The sequence below is a fragment of the Salpingoeca rosetta genome (genome assembly GCF_000188695.1).
Source record: "Salpingoeca rosetta unplaced genomic scaffold supercont1.2, whole genome shotgun sequence".
Lineage (NCBI taxonomy): Eukaryota > Choanoflagellata > Craspedida > Salpingoecidae > Salpingoeca > Salpingoeca rosetta.
In genome coordinates this window covers 1393237-1415736 of record NW_004754932.1, presented here as the reverse complement: position 1 = coordinate 1415736, position 22500 = coordinate 1393237, and the positions used below count along the sequence as shown (strand labels likewise).

At 53.7% G+C, this 22500-nt stretch overlaps 7 protein-coding genes across 7 annotated transcripts in view; 3 read left to right on the top strand and 4 right to left on the bottom strand.

Moving 5' to 3' along the window:
- The window catches only part of PTSG_00879 (uncharacterized protein), a 1348-nt gene extending 291 nt beyond the window's left edge, over positions 1-1057 (top strand). The window contains exons 2-4 of the mRNA XM_004998291.1: positions 33-131; positions 292-375; positions 613-1057. Of these exons, the coding sequence (XP_004998348.1) occupies positions 33-131; positions 292-375; positions 613-782 (353 nt within the window). The 3' untranslated portion in view covers positions 783-1057. The remainder of the gene's footprint in view (positions 1-32; positions 132-291; positions 376-612) is intronic.
- A 1347-nt stretch (positions 1058-2404) lies between these two features.
- Positions 2405-4792, bottom strand: PTSG_00878 (splicing factor 3b; the record flags this gene model as incomplete). The annotated part of the gene is made up of 8 exons (XM_004998290.1): positions 4736-4792; positions 4364-4447; positions 4035-4180; positions 3732-3788; positions 3274-3500; positions 2964-3045; positions 2687-2746; positions 2405-2488 (listed from the first exon to the last, which is right to left on the bottom strand). Exons 1-8 carry the CDS (start codon positions 4764-4766, stop codon positions 2405-2407), a joined length of 771 nt encoding a protein of 256 aa, XP_004998347.1. The 5' UTR covers positions 4767-4792.
- Positions 4793-5077: 285 nt separating this feature from the next.
- Positions 5078-7199, bottom strand: PTSG_00877 (uncharacterized protein). Its single transcript, XM_004998289.1, has 7 exons — positions 7129-7199; positions 6923-6980; positions 6720-6777; positions 6433-6511; positions 6006-6085; positions 5628-5682; positions 5078-5387 (listed from the first exon to the last, which is right to left on the bottom strand). Coding segments are annotated over exons 2-7 (291 nt in total). The 5' UTR covers positions 6925-6980; positions 7129-7199; the 3' UTR covers positions 5078-5370.
- Positions 7200-7412: 213 nt separating this feature from the next.
- PTSG_00876 (uncharacterized protein) lies at positions 7413-11936 on the top strand (the record flags this gene model as incomplete). The annotated part of the gene is made up of 13 exons (XM_004998288.1): positions 7413-7472; positions 7833-7996; positions 8121-8187; positions 8442-8543; positions 8761-8831; positions 9098-9245; positions 9510-9637; positions 9962-10117; positions 10339-10441; positions 10671-10925; positions 11089-11172; positions 11521-11637; positions 11850-11936. 13 exons carry the CDS (start codon positions 7413-7415, stop codon positions 11934-11936), a joined length of 1542 nt encoding a protein of 513 aa, XP_004998345.1.
- A 250-nt stretch (positions 11937-12186) lies between these two features.
- PTSG_00875 (transmembrane 9 superfamily member 4) lies at positions 12187-17507 on the bottom strand. Its single transcript, XM_004998287.1, has 14 exons — positions 17271-17507; positions 16778-16924; positions 16380-16507; positions 16078-16126; positions 15846-15893; positions 15557-15621; positions 15183-15328; positions 14792-14956; positions 14457-14598; positions 14083-14223; positions 13612-13867; positions 13205-13348; positions 12688-12979; positions 12187-12485 (listed from the first exon to the last, which is right to left on the bottom strand). The coding sequence occupies exons 1-14, from the start codon at positions 17397-17399 to the stop codon at positions 12418-12420; spliced, it is 1920 nt and encodes a 639-aa protein (XP_004998344.1). The 5' UTR covers positions 17400-17507; the 3' UTR covers positions 12187-12417.
- Positions 17508-17997: 490 nt separating this feature from the next.
- PTSG_11653 (uncharacterized protein) lies at positions 17998-19134 on the bottom strand. Its single transcript, XM_004998286.1, has one exon. The coding sequence runs from the start codon at positions 19084-19086 to the stop codon at positions 18310-18312; it is 777 nt and encodes a 258-aa protein (XP_004998343.1). The 5' UTR covers positions 19087-19134; the 3' UTR covers positions 17998-18309.
- A 419-nt stretch (positions 19135-19553) lies between these two features.
- PTSG_00874 (cytochrome b2) overlaps positions 19554-22500 on the top strand; it is an 8110-nt gene continuing 5163 nt past the window's right edge. Inside the window, exons 1-7 of the mRNA XM_004998285.1 lie at positions 19554-19580; positions 19918-20148; positions 20528-20662; positions 20994-21358; positions 21562-21654; positions 21872-21990; positions 22176-22304. Coding sequence (XP_004998342.1) covers positions 19577-19580; positions 19918-20148; positions 20528-20662; positions 20994-21358; positions 21562-21654; positions 21872-21990; positions 22176-22304 — 1076 coding nt within the window. The 5' untranslated portion in view covers positions 19554-19576. The remainder of the gene's footprint in view (positions 19581-19917; positions 20149-20527; positions 20663-20993; positions 21359-21561; positions 21655-21871; positions 21991-22175; positions 22305-22500) is intronic.

Here is a 22500-nt window from a genome sequence, read left to right as displayed (position 1 = left end):
CATCCACTGCTTGTTGTTGTGACGCCTTGCAGCCAAGGAGGAGAAGGACTCCTTACCAAGCATCCCACCCACATTTGTGTTTCAAAAGGCGCTCAAAGTGTACCGACAAGACACAACGACAATGGCACAAGGTGTGGCCCGTTTCCCCTCACCATGTGCATATTTTACGTCTTTGTATGTGCGGTTTGTGTTCTCCGCTTTTCGTGCGCAGTGCGGAGCGATGACATTGCAGCTTGCACTCAACTTCGTTTGGTTTGCTTTGACGCTGATGGTTTCACTTGCTTGCCACAGAGTTCTTGCACATGCCAAAGTCCAAGCGACACGCCGTGTTCTCAGACCTCAAGGCCATGAACTACAACCTGGACAAAGGGCACAGTACGTGTGCCGTGCTTGCGATGTTGCGTTTGCTGCCACGGTTGCTGTCACAGTTGCTTCAACATGCCATTCAACGAGGCATGCGAAATCTGACGCACACTTGCTTGAACACACATCTGGTGTGTGTATGTATGTATGTATGTATGTATGTATGTATGTATGTATGTATGTATGTATGTATGTATGTATGTATGTATGTATGTATGTATGTATGTATGTGTGTGTGTGTGATGACAGAGGAGATGGCATCCAAGTACTCCATTGTGCTGAGCAAACCAGACCTGCCCAACGCCCGTCCACAGGCCGATGCAGCAAATTCACATCAATCCGGCCAACAGGACACGTCAGACAATCAAGTCAAGGAAACACCCCTGGCAAAACGCCCTGCACAACCGCACAGACAATGACAGCTGTGTGTGTGAGTGTGTGTGTGTGTGTGTGTGTGTGTGAGTGTGTGTGTGTGTGTGTGTGTGCAAATGACCTGTAAGCAATTTCGCATGTCACGAATGAATGATTGATTGATTGCGACCTTGGTTGTCTTTTCGACACAAGGCGCGCATAGATGGGCTCTTCCTTGAGTGAGCGCCACATACGTTACGGTGCTGGATGCGCAAGAGCGAGTGTATTCTGATTTTTGTTTTGTTTGACACGTGCTATCGTTGGTTACACTTCCTACTGCCCATATGCGTTCTTCGAAAAGAGGGGCAGCGGCAAGGACAGCAACTCGAGATTACAGCAAACAGATGCAACAGCACACATTCTGACATACACGCAACAGCACTCGCAACACACACACACACACACACACACACACACACAAACACCAAACACATCGCATCGTCTGCCGAAACAGAACATGGCCAAGCACAGGCAGATTCGTGACTGTCATCACCAACCACCAACCACCAACCACCATCAACTACCACCACCACCCACCACCAATTCCCATCATCTCTACATTGACATCTGCATGCGGAGACGGTATGCCTCCTCTCCACTCAGGTCCTCACCAGCACTTGCAGCAGGGGCAGATGGCGGCTGCTGCTGCTGCTGCTGCTGTTGTTCTTGTTGCTGCAGTGGTGGGGTTTGTTGTGCAGGCGGTTGCTGCTGCTGCTGTGGAGGTGGTGGCCGTTGTGGAGCAGCCGAGGGTGCCGTGCTTGCAGGCATGGGTGGCCGTGGCGGGGGCACGAATCCCTGACGCGGGCCGCGCATGTTCGGGCGGGAGAGGAGTGGGGGCCGCATGTGTGGCGGGAATGGCATACGCGGAGGGAGGCGGCCGTGTTGTGGCGGCGGCATAAACCCGTGCGGGGGCCGCTGTGGTGGCTGATGATGATGATGATGATGATGATGATGATGATGCAGAGGAGGAGGAGGAGGGAAGGGGGAGTGTTGCATGGTGGTGGCAGTGGTCATGTGAGACTGGGGCTGATTGTGTGTGGGGGGGGGAGATACGAGCTCGGAGGCTGTCACAATGAGCAGGTGCACACACACACACACACACACACACACACACACACACACACACACACACACACACACACACACGAGCATGGGCGCGTGTCACGTACGAAGAATCCTGGGCGTGGAGGGGGCGGAGGGAATGGAAGGGCCGAAGGCGGAGCAGCGGAGGAGGCGGGCGGTGCTGCCGGCGGTGGCAGCGGGTGGTGCTGGTGGTGGTGCTGCTGCTGCGAGATGCATCCCACTGAGGGGTTCAAGTCAGAGGGACAGAGGGTGCATGTATGTGTGCAAGTGAGTTTGCGTGTGTGTGTTTGGGGGGGGGGAGGAGAGAGAGAGAGAGAGAGAGAGAGAGTGTGTGTGTGTGTGTGTGTGTGTGTGTGTTGGACTGATCACTGACGGCCTTATCGCTATGCTTCATCTCCGCCTCTAGCAACGCCCCAGATAGTTCGTATTGTGTTCTCTGGTAAAGACGCTAAAAAGTGACGTATCCATTCCGGTTTGCCAGTAGACCCTAAGGTGCCTCAGGTGACCCGCAAGGAGGCCACATACTAAAGCACCAGTTCCGCTTTGCCTAACGATCGCGTATTTCAACATCGCAGCTACCCTCCCGGGAGTCCTGATCTCCAATCCACTCATGGGGCTGGAAGCTAACTGCCTGTTCGATGCATATTGGGTTACAGAGTGGGCTAAGGTTGTGTGTGTGTGTGTGTGTGTGTGTGTGTGTGTGTGTGTGTGTGAGAGAGAGATCAGCAAAGCCGACATTGCGGTGTCGTGGAAGCTTTACGCATACGCACACACGCACACACACATAGGCGCAAACAACCGCGTGACAGCAACGCAAGAGAATGCGCACCTGTGCTGGTGGCGGTCCCGGCTGGAACGTCGGCGCAGCATTCGGTTTCTCCGCAAAGTACTGGTGACAACAATGATCGATGGTAATGATGATCACGATGGTGGTGGTGGTGGTGGTGGTGGTGGTGGTGGAAACGATGGTGGTGAGTGTGCATGCTTGGATCGCATCTCGATACACACATATACATTTACGCACACACGCATGCGTACGTCAACAGGCACACACGCCAGCAAAAGCAAGGCACCCATCCCTCCCCCCCCCCTCAGGTAATAGGTACCTGGTGGGGCTTCTGGTCCGTCTTGATGACGGGCTTCTGTGCAGCGAGCAGCCGCTCGGCCGCAGACCCATGGCGCTCTCCCCTGCACCACGGTGGTGACGGTGATGGGGATGAAACGATGCTGGTACACGCGCAAACTCACCACATTGACGTGCACGTAACGAACAGACACAGACAGACAAGACAGACAGGCAGGCACACACACACACAGAGACACACACACACACACGCACACAGACACACACAGACACACACACACAGACACACAGACACACACACACGCAGATGTGTTTGGAAGCAGGGTGCGTACTTTGTGTCCTTCTTGAAGGCGTATGTGACGTTGATGTTTCGGTTGCAGAGGTACTGGCCGTTCATGGCCTTGATGGCGGCATCCGACGCCTCAAAGTTTGCGTAGTTGACAAAGGCATACCCCTTTGACGCGCCCGTGTCGGGGTCGCGCATGATCTTCGGGTGCTGCAGGATGACGCCAAATGCGCTGAACGTGTCGTACAGCAATTTCTCATCCACAGACGGGTCCTGTGTGATTGTGTGTGCGATTGTGTGTGTGTGTGTGTGTGATTGTGATTGTGTGTGTGATTGTGTATGGGTGTATGGGTGTATGCGTGTGTACGTGCATGAACGTATGAGGATGTGCATGTGCGTGTGTTTGCGCATACGATGGAGCAACAGCCAACAATCAAGATGGTGAATACAAGCTTGGTCCAGAAAGCGGAAAGTTGCCTTCACGCCCTGCCCACAACCACGTACCAGGTTGCCAATGTACAGGTTGGCACCAACGTCCTGTGTCCTTGTGTGTGATGCAGCCTGTCACACGTGGATGCGTGTGTGTTTGTGTGTGTGAGTGTGTGTGTATGTATGGGCGTTGTAGGCGTGCATGTCGATGATTGGGTAGTGAAAGCAAGAGACCGGAGGAAGACAGCATCACCATCACGTGCGACACACCGAACACTGCTGGAGAGAGTCAGTTCGAAAACATACGCACGCACATACTCACACACATACGCACACACGTTCGCACAAACGATCACACACACACACACGAACACACACCTTGTTGACGCGAATGGGCTTGCCGTAAAGGTTGATCATGTTCATGATCTTGAGTGCGTATTCTGCATCCTCCTCGCCCAAAAACTCAACAAACCCGTAGCCCTGATGGAGCCCAGTCACGCGATCCTTGGGCATGTGCACACTCACTATAAACACCGCGAATCACACATGAGCATGAATGAAAGGGTGAATGAGCGATTTCGAATGTATGCATGTGTGGGTGCAGGTAGTTGCGAGCTAAGACGAAGGCTTTGTGTGCACAAGCGCGCAAACACACATCACACACACACGAGTCTTGGCATGCACAGCAACACGTGTGCGAGACGCACCAACAGGGCCGGCCTGTTGGAAGAGCTCCCACAGGAGACTCTCGGTTGCGCGGTCGTCAAGGCCACCGACATACACGGTGGCATCTGTCCGCCCGTGTTGCGACGGTCACAAGGAAGTAAGCAAGCCGTCAAGTTGGCAGGGAAGCAAGCCGTCACCCGAACGTTCGCGTGTGGCCAGTGAACAGAGCGGTGCACATACATACATGCATGCAGTCGAGCTCAGTCATGTCAAGAGGACAGCACACACCCACAGCATCAAGCAAGAACAACAACAATACCACACACCAGCAAACCTTGCTTTTCCCAACAACACCGCACAAACGCACGCTCATCTGAGACTCCATACACTCAGCACACTGGTCACGCACGCACCTTGGTTCCTCTCTGTTGGCTGCAGGTTCATCGTTGTTGGTGGTCGCGGTGTGTATCGGGAAAATTACGCCAAAACACACACGAAATTCGGCACGGGGTGTGTGTGTGTGTGTGTGTGTGTGTGTGTGTGCGCTCTCTCTCTCTCTCTCTCTCTCTCTCTCTCTCCCTCCCTCTCTGTCAACACAGAACACCTTTCATCTCCTTGCTCCTTCATCCTTCCGACTGCGGTTCCGTGTGAACACGACAGGCACAACAACGCATTTCTCCTCTCCCTCCCTTCCAACAACAGCAACAAGTGCATGAGAGCACATGATGCGCCTGTCGTGACAACGGAAAGGACAATCCAGCTGAAGGCACATGTAATCAAGTCAAATACTGTTGGGTGATGACAAACAAACAACAATCACGTGTGGAACGGTAATACGCAACTCAAAAACATCTCGGTCAGTCAATCAATCCATCCACGAACCAACTCGTGTGAACAAAACTGGCAAGGCTACTGCCAACTCTCAAACACACACACACACACACACACTCACATGCTTGCCGCAAACGTACATCAAGTACACCCACGTAAAAGGGACCCTCTCACACACTCTCTTTCCACGCAACACTCGCACACCCAGCGCCGGGCTTCAGCGAGTTGCAACGACTGCATTGAATGACAACAGGGCGAGGCGAACCACATGCGTAAGCAAATAAACAAAGGGAAAAGTGTGTATGGGTATGGGTGTGTGATGGCTGTTTCAACAAGAACAAACCAAAGACGGTGGCGTGACATGACGCAGTTTACGTGTGTGCACGAAGATACACAACGAACACGCCTGTACCAAAACAACACAGGAAACAAACACAGCACGCACACACGCGCGCGCACACATCAGCAACGTACTGATGACAATGACGGCGATGATGGCAAGGATGACACCACCAATCAACAGTTGGTTCTGTCAGGGTGGATAGGGGGACAGGGGTCAAAAGGGCATGTGGTGGCGTCACAATCATGGAAGAGGGCGTGGCGCACAATGACGGCACTATGCAATCACAGTGCATACAGCACGCTACACACGAACAACAGCACACGCACGCACTTCTGTACTCACAGCAAGCACTCATATAGCAAGCACACACACACACAGCAAGCACAAGCATAGCAAGTACAAGCATAGCAAGCACAAGCATAGCAAGCATAGCAAGTACAAGCATAGCAAGCACGCTCACAGAAAAAGCACACACACACACATATCGATACAGGTGATGTCAAGCGCACCCTCTTGTTCTGCCACCACATTTGACGGCGAAGACGGCCTGCTCTGTTCTGAAATCGCTGACCCTCGGCCTCAAGATCCTCTGCAGGCCACAAGACGCAGCGACGGAACAAGCCACGTGTTTAAGCAGCAACCACAATCATCCCACACGTACGCACAAAGGGTCGCTTCCATACACGCACATGCACACACACACACACGCACACGCACACGCACACACACACGCACACGCACACGCACACGCACACGCACACGTACACGCACACGCACACGCACACGCACACGCACACGCACGCACACGTACGCACAAAGGGTCGCTTCCATACACGCACATGCACACACACACACACACACACACACACACACACACACACACACACACACACACACACACAACGCCCCCCTCCACACAAACACACACTCTCTCACCTGCTTTTGCATCAAGGTCATCGAGCTTCTCGCCGCGCTCAATGACTTTGGTCAAGTTGTCACGCATGACATTTTGGACCTGGAAACAGCCAGGCATCCAAAGCGTTAGTGGATGTGGAGCAGCGTGGTCGAGGTAGCGTGGCAGCAAAGGCGCACCACTCCAACAGCCACACTTTTTTGTATGTTGTTGTGACTGGGAAGCGAAGCCTGCGCATCATTCACAGCGCAAAACGCCAAAACCAGAATCCGTGTTGTCCGAATACGCGGAACGATGATGAAGATCTCACCTCGCCCACTTGACGCTGCGCCTCCTGCAGCCTGTAGTCGCCCGTGCGGTTCGCTTCCCTGCATTCAACAACGCACAGCACACCGAGTGAGCATTGACGTGGCGTCAGTCCTCGCTCGCATGGCTGGTCAGTCGCACCAGCATCGAAAACGCACAACAAGACCAAAGTGCACAGCGTCAACAAACACAAACACAAACACGTGCATTGTTGCGTGTTCTTGTTGCCGTGTCTTCTTCTTGCCCGATGCGCGCGTTGAGATCTCTAAGAGACGCAAAAGGGCAGAGGGTGATACAGAGTGCGACGGATACACACACACACACACATACACACACAGGACAAACAACTCAAGATGAGACGGACGAGCAGAGCAAGCATGCACCACACCACACCACACCACACCACCCCGCACCTTGCTTCTTGGCGTGGTGTGTTTTGTCCTTCCTGGATCGCTTTGCAAATTGCAGACCGCCCAAATTTGTCTGCGCAATTGGAAAATCACCACGTGTTGCGCGCTCTCACACAAAAAGCAAGAGGAAAAAGCACAAGAAGGCACACAAGACACACCATTCACTCGCTCGCGTGCACGCGTGTTCCTATCCTGATCCACGACCACCACGACCACCACACACACACACGCACACACGCACACACACATATACCCCCACGCAAGGTTTCACACAGATCACACAGAAGATGAAGCCTGGTATTGGCATCAGCGTTGGCGGAAGCACCGCCGTTGTCGCAGTGTGCTCGGTGCGTATGCTGTGATGCGATTGACACGTGCGCATCCGCTCGTGTGCTTGAGGTTGTGACAAGTGGCATTCGTAACTGTATGATGTGTGTGGGTATGTATGTGTGTGCTTGGGCGTGTGGTTCTCAGCACTGAGGTTCAGTTTGTTCCCTCAATCAGTCACACACACACAATCACACATACACACTCATACACACACTCATACACTCACACACACACATGTACTCACACACATGTACTCACACACATGTACTCACACACACTCCCCCCATCTCCCCCCTCTTTCCCTTCCCTCTCGCTCACTCACACACACTCATCCCACACCTCTCAACGCTCCCTGTGCTGAAATACAACAATGATAGGATAACCGAGCCGATGTCGTGGCAAACGCTGCTGGTCAGCGTGGCACACCCTGTATTGTGTCCTTCCACGACAACGAAGAGCTCGTCGGCGCTCCCGCAAAGCAGCGTATGGTGCGCAACTTCAGATCAACCATCGTCAGACCATCCACCTTCCTCGGCAGGAAGTGAGTGTGATCCGTGCTTCCCTGTACACGCGTCTGTGTGATTGTGTTGTGTGTGCTCAACAAGTAATGCTGTAATGATATCGGTGGCCATCTCATATCTTGCTTCTGCCATGGTGCCTTTCAGATTCAGCGACGCAGCCACCCAAGAACTGTGCAAGGAGCTCAAGTATGCACCCATCGTGGAGAGCAAGGTGTGCTTCTTGTCACGTGCAAATCCCGTGTCTACGTGCACGTGTATGTGTGCTGTGCATGTGTCTGTGTGTGAAATTGTGTGTATTTTGTGGATGGATCCCTTTGTGTCTGTGCGTGTGTGAAATTGTGTGTCTATGTGTACGTTTGCACAATTGCGTATGTGTGTGATCATGCGTCTGCGCCTGCCATATCTAAATGCGCACGGCGCTTACTAACATCGCGCTTGGTGTGCCTGTGTGTGCCATCGTATCAGGACGGAGCCGTTGGCTTTCAGATTGGCGAGTCCAAGGTCTACGAGTGCACCGAGATTGTTTCCCACATCCTCAAGGAGGCAAAGGCCACGGCGCAGACACAGGTACCGTCAGCACCCCCTAGCACACACACACACACGCGCACACACACACACAACACAAAGCGTGTTTGTCTCAGTTGCGTTTTGTGCATCAGCGCATGCCGTTTGGTTTCGTGTTTTGGTTGAAACAAGTGGTACCACTACCTTCAGTTTCTGTGTGGCTCATGCACGCGGGCGATGTGTCACCGCCACCACCCCATCGAATCGTGTGCTGTTGCAGGTGCAAGATCTGCCTGGTGTCGTCATTACCGTTCCGCTTGACGCAACAGAGGCGTGGAAGACTGACATGCGGTAAGTTTCGCAGAGTACCACATTACATGTGCATCTGCATGTGTTGTCATGATTTGTGCCGTTTTCGCTCCTCGTGTTTTTGTGTGCTTGTTAACCACGACAACCACTTCAACTGGAGCAACCTTTTCGCACACGCTAGCACCTCGACGGCGTCACGCAACACAATCTCACCCCGCAAACACACACCACACCAACACCACCATCACCACCACCACCACCCTGTGCTCCTCCTCCCCCCCCTCTCCACCCCACCACCACCACCCAAGGCGCGCGTGCAAGCTCGCTGGGCTGCATGTGTCGCGGTTCATCTCTGAGCCCGCGGCGGCGCTGATGGCGTACGACATTGAGCAGGACCCGGAGAGCCACAGCCACGTCGCCTCCCTCAACCTCGTCATTGACGTCGGCGGTTCACGGGTACGGCGTTTGTTTGTTTGTTTGTTTGTTTGTTTGTTTGTTTGTTTGTTTGTTTGTTTGTTTGTTTGTTTGTTTGTTTGTTGTGTGTTTGTTTGTGTGTGTTTGTTTGTGTGTGTTTGTTTGTTTGTTTCTCTACGTGGGCTGTCCGTGTTGATCTTGATCTTTCCACCTTGCGTCATGCGCCTGCGATTGTCCCAATCCCTCACGCCTCTCACTGACATGCAAACAAACAAACAAACAACCACGTGCGTCTGGTGGGATCAGACGACGATGGCTGTTGTGCAGTCGACTGCTGGCCTTTTTGAGGTACTGGACTCCCGGTCCACACGCGACGTTTCTGGCGACAAATACGATGACGTCACCGTCTCCATCCTCGCAAACGAGTTCAAGAAGTGAGCACGCACCCCTCATGCTGCCTCTCATTGCTGTAGTTTGCTGTGTGTCTGTGTGCGTGTGTATGTGTGTCTGTGCTTATCTTCTGTCTGTCAGCCTGTGTGTGTGCGTGCGTGCGTGCGTGTATGTGTGTGTGTGTTTGTCTTTTGTCTGTGAGCCCGCGTGCGTGCGTGGGTGCGTGCGTGCGTGCATGCGTGCGTGCCTGCCTGCGTGCGTGCCTGCCTGCGTGCGTGCCTGCGTGTCTCGCCGCCCCTCGTGCAAACCACTTCACACTCACAATACCCCCCCCCCTCTCTGTACTGCTGCGTGTTCGCCTGTGCCAGGAAAACGCGCATGGACGTGACTGACGAGAAGCGTTCCATGCTGAAGCTGAAAACCGCCGCCGATACAGTGAAAAAAACGCTCTCGGTCACAGAGACGGCCATTGCGTCCGTCGAGTCGCTCTTTGAAGGAATGGATCTCCACTGCTCCGTGCAGCGGTGAGGCTGCTCGCGTTGCATTGTGCTTGTTTGATTCTTTGATTGTTGGGGTTTGTGTTTGGGATTGGTGTTTGTTGGTTCGGATTGAGTAGTGAGCCCTTCAACGTGCGTTTGGACCCTGCGTCTCCAGATGCACACCCTCCTTTGACTCGCGCACACTCACCCCTCTCCACCTCCATCATTCCACGACTGATGGTGTTGGCGTGTGCTCGTGTGTGCAGTGCGCGGTTTGAGGGCCTCTCTGGCGCCATCACCCGCAAGTTTGTTGGCATGATCGACGAGCTGCTGAAGTCGTGCGGCATCACCGCCAATGACATCACAACGGTACACGCACCACCACCATCTCATGTCGCTCTCGTATTGGTGCGGTGGCAACAGTGGGGACAAACAGTCACTCCTTCTTCTCCCAACACGGTCTGACTTTATTCCAATCCCATTGTCTCATCCGCTCATCCCTCACACACACACACACACACACACACACGCACACACACGCACGCACACGCACGCACGCACACATATCCCATCCCGCTGCCCGTCAACCCCATTGCAGGTGCTGCTTCATGGCGGCTGCTCGCAACTGCTGACCATCCGCCGCGCCGTGGAGAGCAAGTTCCCCGATCGCGTGCGCACACACATCCCCGGCAGCGACGTGGTGGCGATTGGGGCCGCAAAGGAAGGCTTTGCTGTTGCGCTTCGCCACAGCCACGCCAACACACGGGAGGACAGTCTCACGGACGCGTGCACACTTGAGGCCGACGGACTGGCAAAGGCCATCGCCGTCATGATGGGCCCAACGCAACACAAGGTTGGCTCGCTGCTCTGTGTTGTGTTGTGTGTGTGTGTGTATGTATGCATGTGTGTGTATGTATGTGTGTGTGAATTGAAATGCATTTTCATTCCTTCCTCTCCCTAAGCTCACATTCTGCCCCCTCCCTCGCCCCCCCCCCTCGTGCTCCGACTGCCAACAGGTGCTGCTGCCCAAGGGAACACCGGTTCCAATCCGTGCAACATTCCCGCTCGCCTGCCAACCGGGCGCTACCTCCATGCACGTGGTACGACCAAGTACAAATCTGCCTGGTCGCTTGGGTTGTTTGGGCTGATTTGATGATTCATTCATTCATTCAGTCCTTCATTCATTCATTCATTCAGTCCTTCGTTTGTTCATGTGTTCGTGTGTTCCTTCGTTTGTTCGTGTGTTCCTTCGTTTGTTCGTGCGTTTATGCATGCGTTCGTGTGCTCGTTCGCGCGTTTACTTGTGCGTTTGCGTTCTTTGTTTCTGTTGTTTGTTGTTTGTTGTTTGTTGTTTGTTCAACCACTCCCTTCTTCATCCATGTCTGCTGCGCCAACTACCTACCCCTCACACCACCGCCCCCTCCCCCTAATTGCGTGTGCACCAACAGGTGCTGGGCGAGGTTGATGGTGACGCCGTGAAGGAGGTTGCTCGCTTCGGGCTCAAGGACCTCGATGCATCCAAGGAGGGTGCGGCCCACACTAAACTCACCATCGTCGTTACAAAGGTGTGTGTATGTGTGCGTGTGTGTCTGCATGTGTGTCTGTGTGTGTCTGCGTGTTGTGTTGACGGAGCGTCATCTTCATCGTGCTGCTAATTCGGAGTGGACGCACGCTTCATCGCCAACATGTCTATCCCTTCTTCCATCCATCTTTTCACCTCCCATTCTTGCTCACTCGCTGGCTCATATGTGCTCCGACTCCACGAATGCGTCAACAGGAGGGAGGAATGCTTGCAACGCTGGCTGATGTGAACAACAAGGCGAACGTGGCATCCATTGTTGCAAAGAAGCAGGAGGCACAATAGGCATCCCCATCCCCGTTTCTGTTCAGCTGTACCATGTCGTGTCGTGCTTATTCACTCGTGTGATTGATCGGTGTCGCTGTTTGGCACACACGCACACACACGTGCATGCGAGCAGATGCACTTGCGTACGTGTGTGTTTGCAAGCAATCAAGCAAGCGAGTGCGGGTGTTGGTTTGTTAGATCGCTTGAATTGTTGTGGCTTTTTCATCTGTGGAAGGAGGGCTGTGTTGTTGTTGCCTCTTTTTCGTTGCTTCACCATTTTGTTTTGCGTCTTTTCTCAAAGGGACGCCAATGTAATTACAGCAGTACACACGCAGACGTGAACCGGGTTTTATTGTGCACTCGCCACAAAACGTCTCCACACTCACATATGCACGAGGGGAAGAGGGGCGAAACAAGTACACACAAAGTGCTGCCGTAATGTGTTGGCATTGTTGTGCTGGTGGTGTTGTCGTTGCTGGTGTTGTGGACAGGGGGCCGCCTAATCAATCTTGATGGAGCCATAGATCTTCTTCGTGAACCAGTATGTGGCAATGAAGCCAACCGTGCCTTGGAGTGTGGGAATGATCGCGAGGCGCAAGCGAGCAAGCACGCGGCGTGAGCGACGAGTCAGTCAACAATGGCCAAGTGGGCATGATGTGCTTTACTGCAGTTCAGCGGACATACACGCAAACAAGCAAACAACAAACGCACAGGAACACAACACAACACAACACAAACACGCAAACTATCGCAACAAACACACAAATACCTGTGAGGATCCAGAAGGTAAAGACCATGAGGCCGGTGTACCCAAAGTAGAGCAGCGTCGAGACGCCGTCGTCAACATCAAGTTTGGTGGAGAAGTAGAAGATGGAGTACAGAAACACGTAGATGGCGGAGCCGCCCGACACCACAAATGACCTCCACCACCAGTGGTAGTCCTCCGCGCACAGCTGCAGGTATGTCATGACAATGGCAATCTCGGCGCATGACATGATCAGGATGATGAACACGAGGAAGAGAAAGCCAAACAGGTAGTAGTACTGGTTGTCCCACAGCGCCTGCCATGACAGATTGGGCAGTGCGCGCGTTCCGTGTGTGTGTGTGTGTGTGTGTGTGTGTGTGTGTGTGTGTGTGTGTGTGTGTGTGTGTGTGTGTGTGTGTGTGTGTGTGTGCAAAGTGATGAGCAAGGCGAGGTTGAAGGCAAAGAATTGATTCGACAATTGAAGTCAGCACACACACACAAACAAACAAAGACACGCACACGCGCGCACATATGCCCTGACGTTGAGGATGAAGAAGAGCTCGATGAAGACGGCGCCAAAGGGGAGGATGCCTGCAAGCAACATGCTGACTGCTGGGTGCATGTACCAGACTTGATCCGGCACCTGGCGTGGGATCTGGTTCGTTGTTACGGGATGCTCGTACGCCTGTGCAACGTCATAGCACATCATGGAGTGGGGGGGGGGGGAAGGGGATGGAGTGCATGGCATATGTGTGAGATATGGACGCGGCTGAGCAACATAAGAGGACATACTGTTGCTTGGCAATTGCTCGAGACACGCTTCCGACACATGCCACTCTAGAGCACACCCCCTCTCTTTTCTTGTCATCGCAACTACAACATTCACAACACTCCCACTCCCACTCCCCCTCTCTCGCTCGCCCCACGACAGCAAAGGCAGCAGCCAACCTTCTTGCGGAATCCAAAGAAGTATCCGACAAAGACGAGCGGGACGGAGATGCCGAACCAGAGGAGGACGAGGGCAATCATGGTGGTGAAGGGCACAGCGCCCGACGACTTCTCACCCCAGATGAAGAAGTTGAGCACAAAGCACACCCCAAAGACAACGGTGGGCAGGAACGTGGCGGTGGTGAAGGCGGCGCGCTTCCAGTTCTGGCCCTTGAGCGTCTTGTACAGGCGAGCGCCGTAGTAACCGCCAATCACGCTGGTGTGTGTGCACCGCAGCCAAGACACAAACACAGGGGTGGCGGTGGTGGTGAGTTAGTGGTGGTGAGTTATTGGTGTTGTGACTGGTAGAGAGGAGAGAGGAAAAGTGAGAGCGAAAAAGGGAAGACAGAGGGAGATGCACAGATGTTGAGAGCAAGCCACAGCACAGGAACGTGAACAAGACACTCATGGCGCACGCACGCATGCACGCACCCGAAGAAGACGAAGAGGAGGATGGCAGCAGTCGTGAGGCTGCCGCGGCTCGCAGGCGACAGCATGCCAAGCATTGCCAGGCAAATGGACAGCGCAACCATGCACAGCAGCTGCACGCCGGTCCCGTAGATCACAGACAGCCTGAGGGGGGAGGGGCGTTGGTTGAGAGAGAGAGTGTGTGTGTGTGTGTGTGAATGTGTGTGTGAATGTGAATGTGTGTGAATGTGTGTGTGTGTATTTGGTTGAAGGAAGTAGAGGAGAAGGAGCAATGCGAGTATCACAAACGTGCATCATCAAGTGTTCAATTCAGCCACCATCAACACCACAACCACCACAACCACCACTGCCAGTAACAGCATGGGGAGTATTCCCACCAGAAGGCGCGCTTTGGAGGCCTGAAGACGTCGCCGTGGACAAGTTTCCAGCCGGTCTGCTCAAGAGCCTCCTCCTTGTCCTCCTCGTTGTACTTGGCAATGTCGCGCCGCAGCGTGCGCACCATGATGAACGCAAGGATGCCTGGCGACCGTGGCAGGAAGTGGGGAGGGGGAACGGGGGGTGGAGAGGGAGTCACAGAGGTGGGGTGAGCAGGTTGCAACAGTGAAGAAGGGGTGTCTACATCACAACCAGAAACGGAGAGAAACGCACACAGACATCAAACGTACAGACACACAAACACACATACACACACACACAAAACAAGCAAACGCACCGGAGAGGAATATGACGGTGACGAGGGAGTTGACGATGGAGAACCAGTGGATCTCCGGGTCGTCTGCGCTGAGATAGGTGTCCCAGCGCGAGGCCCAGGCAATGTCGCTTGGCTCCCACTGCACGCTGTACGACCACACAATCGGCTTCTTGCGGTCGTCCGTCACTGGCGAGCAGGTGGATGGATGGGTTGGAGTGGTTGGCAAGGGGAAGGGGGTCAACGGGTGAACGGGGGGAGATGCGAGGGGCAGATGGTGCAATGATATCACAGTTCATGGCAGCGCAGCCACACGAGACAAATGCACACACACGTGCAGTGAACTGACGATACAGAAGCAGCGAAGCATACCCAACGACATATCAGGGGGGGGGGGCACGTGCGCGCCACTCACTTGAAGCCGAGTCGAGGACAAGGCCACCGTGCTCCGTGGTGACGGGCTTGACCTTGCACGACATGTCATTGGGGTCGGATGGGTTGCCCTCATACCGCGACACATCCACGCTTCGTGCCCGCACCTCAAACCCAACAATCCGGTGCCTGCAAGTCACAAGTGTGTGTGTGTGTGTGTGTGTGTGTGTGTGTGTGTGTGTGTGTGTGTGTGTGTGTGTGTGTGTGTGTGTGTGTGTGTGTGTGTGTGTGTGTGTGTGTGTGTGTGTGTGTGTGAACTTGGCGCTATCCACTCGCGACAGCAATTGAAAATGAGGGAGCATATACACATATACACATGCACACACATACACAAATATACGCACACAACCCACTCACGTGCCCTCGTGGCTGCCGGGGTGGATTTTGCCAACAATGGTAACGTGGTTGAAGATATGCGTGCCCTGGAACACATACACAAGAGCACCAGCCACAACAACAAAAACAGAAGGGGGGGGGGGCAGAAGGAAGAAAAAAGAAAAAAACAACGTCAGGAGGCCGTGTGAGGAAACGTTGGGGGCATGCAGCCCAAGTTAGAGACTGGTTTCTAAACAAATCACCACGAGACACGACGGCTCTCTCTGTCCTATACTTCACAAAACAGTGCACAGCCTGCAGCCCAACTGACGATGGTGGGGTCGACGAAGCCAACAGGATATCCGCGGATGTACTTGACCTGCACGCACACGCACACATGCACACGCACACACACGCACGCACAGAAACGAGCACGTCCAGCAGCAGTGAGACGACACAACGTGTGCAATAAATGCAAGCATGAAGATGGTTGTGGTTTTTCATCGGAACACTTCCGGACAATCCACACATACACACACACACACACATATGCACGCACGCACCGTGTCGTCATACTCAACGCGGGTGGCGGCTGGGAGGTTGTCCATGATCCTGCAGCACGCGCGCGCGCGCGTGTGTGTGTGTGATTAAAAGAAGCAGGTTGCAGTCGGCGCGACGGAACGATTGCCAAGTAGCACACATACACACACACACACACACACTCACTCACTCACACACTCACACACGCGCAGGCACACACACACACACAGGCACACACACACAGGCACACACACACACACACACACACACACACACACACACACACACACACACACAGGCGCACTGCCTGGCTTTGTGACCGTACCAGTGCACGCGGTACTCGCCGCGAATAAACTTCTCAAAGCGGTGGATCTGCGCCTTTGTGTAGCTCTTCTCAACGTACTTCTCGCCGCGGCACAGCAGGCGGCAGGACACGTTCTGGTTCATGTGCAGCTGTGGCGTGTGCAGGCAGCGAGCAGAGGGTTGGTGTGAATGGCGGGTCAAGCCAGATGGATATCACGTGGTGTGGTGGGATGTTAACGAGGACAAGAGGGGGCAATGAAGGACTAGTGGCGACCATGACGCAAAACGGGCGACAAAGTCACCAGAAGCGGAAGGAATCGAAGCAGTGGGTGTCAACAGGGAGCAGACGAGGGGCAGCGTGCACACCAAAGCACCGGAACACGCATCTCACAAGGCACAGGGGTGGAATACACAACGCACCTCGTATGGGGTGTTGGTGATGCGGTCGCCGCGGAGCACTTCACCCAAGTTTTCTCTGGAGTTCTTCATCTTCAAAGGGCGGCAGAACGGCAGGTAGTAGTACGGGTAGGGCAGCTTTGGTCGCTTACTGCTGGTCATCTTGACCGACTGCAGATGGCACAAGAAAGCATAGATGCAGAGTGTGTGTGCGTGTGTGTGTGTGTGAACGAGGCAGGGAGGGGCCAATGGTTGAGCGCCGACAGTTGTGCGGTGCGTGTTGCTGTGGAAAGTGCATTCATGCACCAGCGTAGCGTGCACTCATGACAAAGAGAAAGAGAGAAGGGGGCGGGGGCAGAGACGAACCGACAGGGACGGAGGGACAAGCATGCTTCCACCACACACACAACGCAACCACACACACCACAACACACACAACGCAGCAAACCACACGCACACACACAACGCAACCACCACACACACACAAACCACACCACACCACACACACCATACACACCTTGATTTCCACGGTGTCTCCATCTGCAAAGTCCTGTGGCGCAACACCTGGAACGTAAAAGGCAACCGATGCGCTGGCAAGCATGCACAGCAGCACGGCGACAATCGCCAATGCCTTGGCTGGCCCCATGTCGTGTTTGTTCGTTCACTCGCTTGCTGGTCAGTTGGTGCGGTGCTGGTCGGCGGTTGAGAGAAGTGCAGCGCAGCAGTTTTTCCTTGTCTGTGTTTTTATTTCTGGACGGTGATTGGATGGGAAAATAAGGATGGATGGCATTCAGGTTTATATGCTCAAAACGAACCTATATGAGAATATGGAAGCTTTCGCTGAGTGTTACTTCGAAAAATCAGTCTTCTTTTCTCCCCTGTCAATTTCGAAAACTCTGGCGTCAAGGGTTCGAGGCGGCAAGGCTTCGATGCCCCTGACGCTTGAAGCTGTCGGGGCCGATGTCCTCGGCGGCGTGTGCTCGAAATGATGGTCCCACACTCGGCAGCCGTCTTCCTTTTTGTTTTGTTTTATTGCTGTTGTGTGTGTGTGTGTGTGTGTGTGTGTGTGTGTGTGTGTATGTATGTGTGTGTGTGTGTGTGTGTGTGTGTGTGTGTGTGTATGTGTGTGTGCGTGTGTGTGTGTGTGTATGTGTCAGTCTGCCTTTTTTTTTTTTTTGCTCTTGTTGGCTTCCCCTTCCCACCTTCCCACCTTCCCACCTTCCCTCCTTTCCACCTTTCCTCCGTGTTGCTTTGAGGTAAGGTTTACTGTTGACACCGCCACAGGTCACAGAGAAAGAAAGCACCAACAACACCAGTAGTGGTATCGTTGATGGTTAATCGAAAGGTAAAGTTGACACTGAGCAAGTCATCAGTCCTCGCTTCAGCGCGGCGCACAACGCGGCCACTTGGGTATGATGGCCTCATGTGGACTGCACACGTTCCTGCTCAGCAAAGAGAAAACATACAGAGCAACGAGGAGCCAGAGAGTGAGCGTTTGAAACCAATGATAGAATGTGAAGAAAGAGGGTCTCGTTGACTTGGAAAGCAAATGGGTGTCAGTTGCTAGAGTGACGCAGTGTGGTGGAGTGGCCAGACACCACGACAAAGTGCAACTGGTATAGGTTTGGTCTAGTCATTGGGACCAGGGAAAAGCAACAAATGGGAAAAGTTGTGTGCTCCTGTTGGTTGGTTTGCTTCCCAAAGGAAACAAAGCCGCCCAAGACATGTGCGTGTGTGTGTGTGTGTGTGTGACTGAGAGAGCGAGCGGTGAGAAAAACAGGCACGGGCAAAGACATTGTTAGGGGAGGAAAGAGAGAGAGAGTGAGAGAGAGAGAGAGAGAGAGAGAGAGAAGATGACAAATTAAACGAGGAACCACAACACAGAGGTTGAGCGCACTGACGCTTTGGGTCAACAAGGGATCAGGCGATAGATGGTGATTAGATTTGACGTTCGACATGTGCAATGTGCGTTCCGTCTGAAGGAATCGTTTTCCATCACATCCCCCACCAAAATGGTGCAGTGGCACAAAGAGAGAGGGAGAGGGGGAGATGAAACAGAGAGGAGACAGAAGAAGAAGTGAAGGAAAACATAAACGCCAGACCATAGAGAGAAAGAGCACCCTGATGGTGTTAGGGATCAGGCGATAGATGGTGATTAGATTTGACGTTCGACATGTGCAATGTGCGTTCCGTCTTATGGAATCGTTTTCCATCACATCCAACCAACGTACGTGCTCAAGAGAGAAAAAGGGCAAAAAAAAAAAAAAAAAGAGGGAATGGAAGAAGGAAGAGTACAGACGACAAGGGCAACAACAAAAGGAGATGAATAGCATACGTCTTGCTGGAGTGGAAGGGGGTCAGGCGATAGATGGTGATTAGATTTGACGTTCGACATGTGCAATGTGCGTTCCGTCTGAAGGAATCGTTTTCCATCATTCCCCATCCCACAAAGGAAAGGAAAAACAGTTGGGAGAGAGAGAGAGAGAGAGAGACAAACAGACAGACAGACAGAGACAGAGACAGAGACAGAGACAGACAGAGACAGACAGCGAGAGAGATACGAAGCGGTGGTGGGGAGAAAATGAAAACAACAACAAAAAAACGTGCGTGAGAGCCAAGCGAGGCGTGCAACACAACATTTCAAACACCACTGACCATCATCATCATCATCGCAGCGCAGCCGAAGACGGTCCGAGCCAAAGTCATTCCGAGGATGGATGGTCTGTCTCGTCGCAGTCGCGGCGAGGACGGGGAAGGCAGAAATGCCAGTGCCACGTGTTGTGTGTCTTTTTTGGGTGTGGGCATTTTCGCGCAAGAGGAAAAATGGGTAAGATCGCTGCCGAAAGATGAGGGGTGAAAGATGCAAGATGAAAGGCAGCAGCAGCAGCAGTGGGTTGGGAAGATGATGGCGATGGCCATGTGCGATGCGATGTGCGTGCTTCTTGCTTGCTTGCTTACTTCGTCGTGTGGTGGTGGCAGTGGTTGGCACACGTATCAATGCGTGGTTAGCCAGCTCGCCATTGCATCCCACTTGCACATTATGCTCAAGGGGAGTGCTTGTCACACACATTGTCGCTCAATCGCTCACGCACACGCACACACTCACACACACATACACACACATACACACACATCATTCACACATACGCGCGCGATGGCGGCAGCTGACTGGGTGATTGTCGTTGGCGGTGGCCTTGCCGGCCACAGTGCGGCCCACACGGTCCTACAAGCCGGTGGAAAGGTGGTGCTGCTGGACAAGTCCGCCTTCTGCGGTGGCAACTCCACAAAGGCCACAAGCGGCATCAATGGTGCAGGCACCAAGACCCAGAAGAAGCTCAACATCCCTGACACCCCAGATATCTTCGAAGCAGACACCACAAAGTCTGCAGGCCAATGTACGTACTCTGCCACGTGTGTGCATGGTTGTGTGTGTGTGTGTGTGCGGTGTGTGCATGGTTGTGTGCGTGTGTGCGTGTGTGCGTGTATGTGTGTGTGCGTGTGTGTGCGGGGTGCGTGCGTGTGTGCGTGTATGGCCGTGGGATCGGCGCTTGCTTTGCTTGACTCACTTTCCTTGTTGTTCGACTACTACTACTACTACATCCCCTGCGCTGGGATCGACCTTCTTCCTCTCACCCACCCTTCTCACTCACTCGCACTCACGCACTGGTCCCTCAACAACAACAACAACAACAACAACAACAACAACAACAACAACCAACAACAACAACACGAAACCGCTACCTTCGCCCCGCCCTCCCCCTCCCATATCATCAGCGGCTCGTCCACGCTTGATCCACGCCCTCACGCACGGCAGCGCGCCCGCTGTGGAGTGGCTCCAAGAGGCCTTTGACCTTCAGCTCAACCTCGTTGGCCAGCTTGGCGCACATTCATACCCTCGCACTCACAGAGGTGTGGCGTATGTGCGTGTGTGCGTGTGTGCGTATGCGTCTCTCTCGTCTGTGTGTGTGTGTGTGTGTGTCTGTGTCTGTGTGTGTATGCGTGCCCAACTGTCCATCTGTCGATCTGTCTATCTCCCTGTCTCCTTGTCTCCGTTTCTGTCTCTCTGTCTGCTCTCTGTCCACGTGCATGCTTGCAACTGTTGAAATACCTCCCCACCACCAAAGGTGAATGCGTGAACTGGTCTGCGCCTGCTTGCTTATTAACCTTTGATCGTTGTTTGATCTCACCTTCATCCGATCTTGTCTGTGCTGTGCTGTGTTGTGCTGTGCTGTGTGTCCAGGTAAGGAGCGCTTTCCCGGCATGATGATCACGTACCGGCTCATGGAGCGTTTTGAGGATGCCTGCAAGCACCAGCCGGACCGGGCGCGCCTCGTGACCAAAGCCCGCGCGGAGCGCCTTCTGACGGACGATGCAGGCCGCGTCATTGGCGTGGAGTACGAGAAGAAGGGCAAGACATACACGGAGCACGGCGCAGTCATCCTGGCCACGGGCGGGTTTGGCGCGGACTTTACGAACAACTCGCTGCTGCGGCAGGTGGAGGAGCAGTGGCGGGCGCTGCCCATGTGGCGCGACATTCCAAACCTCCCAGCCCTCACCTCCTTCCCCACCACAAACGGCTCCCACACCACCGGCGACGGCATCAAGGTGTGTGTGCGTGTGTGCGTGTGTGTTGTTTGTGTATGTGTGTGTGTGCGTGTTTGCTTGTGTGTGAGTGCGTGCATGTGTTTTTTCGTGTTTGTTTGTTTGTGTGCTTGTTCGCCTGTCTCTATCTGTTGGCTGTCTCTCTGTGCATTTGTTTCGGTGTTTCCTGACCCAACATGATGCTGCGTGCATGCGACGCGGTGCAGATGGCCATGGCAGTTGGCGCAACAACAACAGACCTGCCGTACGTGCAGGTGCACCCAACAGGCCTCGTCGACCCAAAGAAGCCAGATGCAAAGGTGCGCGCACGCGTGTGTGTTTGTTTGCCTGTGTGTCTGTGTGTGTGTGTGTGTGTGTGTGTGTGTGTATCTGTGTCTGTATCTGTGTCTGTGTCTGTGTCTGTGTCTGTGTCTGTGTCTGTGTCTGTGTCTGTGCGTGTGTTTGCTGCCATGATACATGTGTGCTCCGGAATCCCTTCCCGTTTCCACCTCACAATACAAGTCATCGGTGTCACAGGTGAAGTGGCTGGCTGCAGAGGCGCTGCGCGGGTCCGGCGCAATCCTCATTGACGCCCGCGGAAACCGCTTCTGCAACGAACTCGGCAAGCGCGACTACGTGACTGGCAGGATGCTCAGGTCTGTGTGTCTATGTGTGCGTGTGTGTTTTGTTTTTGTCTGGGTGCGCACGTGTCACTTGCTGTTGGTCTTCCTTTGTGTCCTTGCGAGACAATAAGGGTGCAGATAAACAGAGCACGACAAACCCAGACACACGCACATGCATACACGTCATTCATCTGCATGCCATTCCTTGCGCGATGCAGGTGCCAGGCCCCGTTCCGCCTCGTCATGAACGGCAAGCAGTCGCGCGAGTTTGAATGGTGCGTGAGTCGTTGTTGTTGTCAGGCACCATCCCGTCTGTGCCGCCACTTCCATGTTAACACACACACAATGTCTCTCTCTCTCTCTCTCTCTCTCTCTCTCTCTCTCTCTCTCTCTCTCTCTCTCTCTCTCTCTCTCTCTCTCTCTCTCTCTCTCTCTCTCTCTCTCTCTCTCTCTCTCTCTCTCTCTCTCTCTCTCTCTCTCTCTCTCTCTCTCTCTCTCTCTCTCTCTCTCTCTCTCTCTCTCTCTATCTCTCTCTCTCTCTCT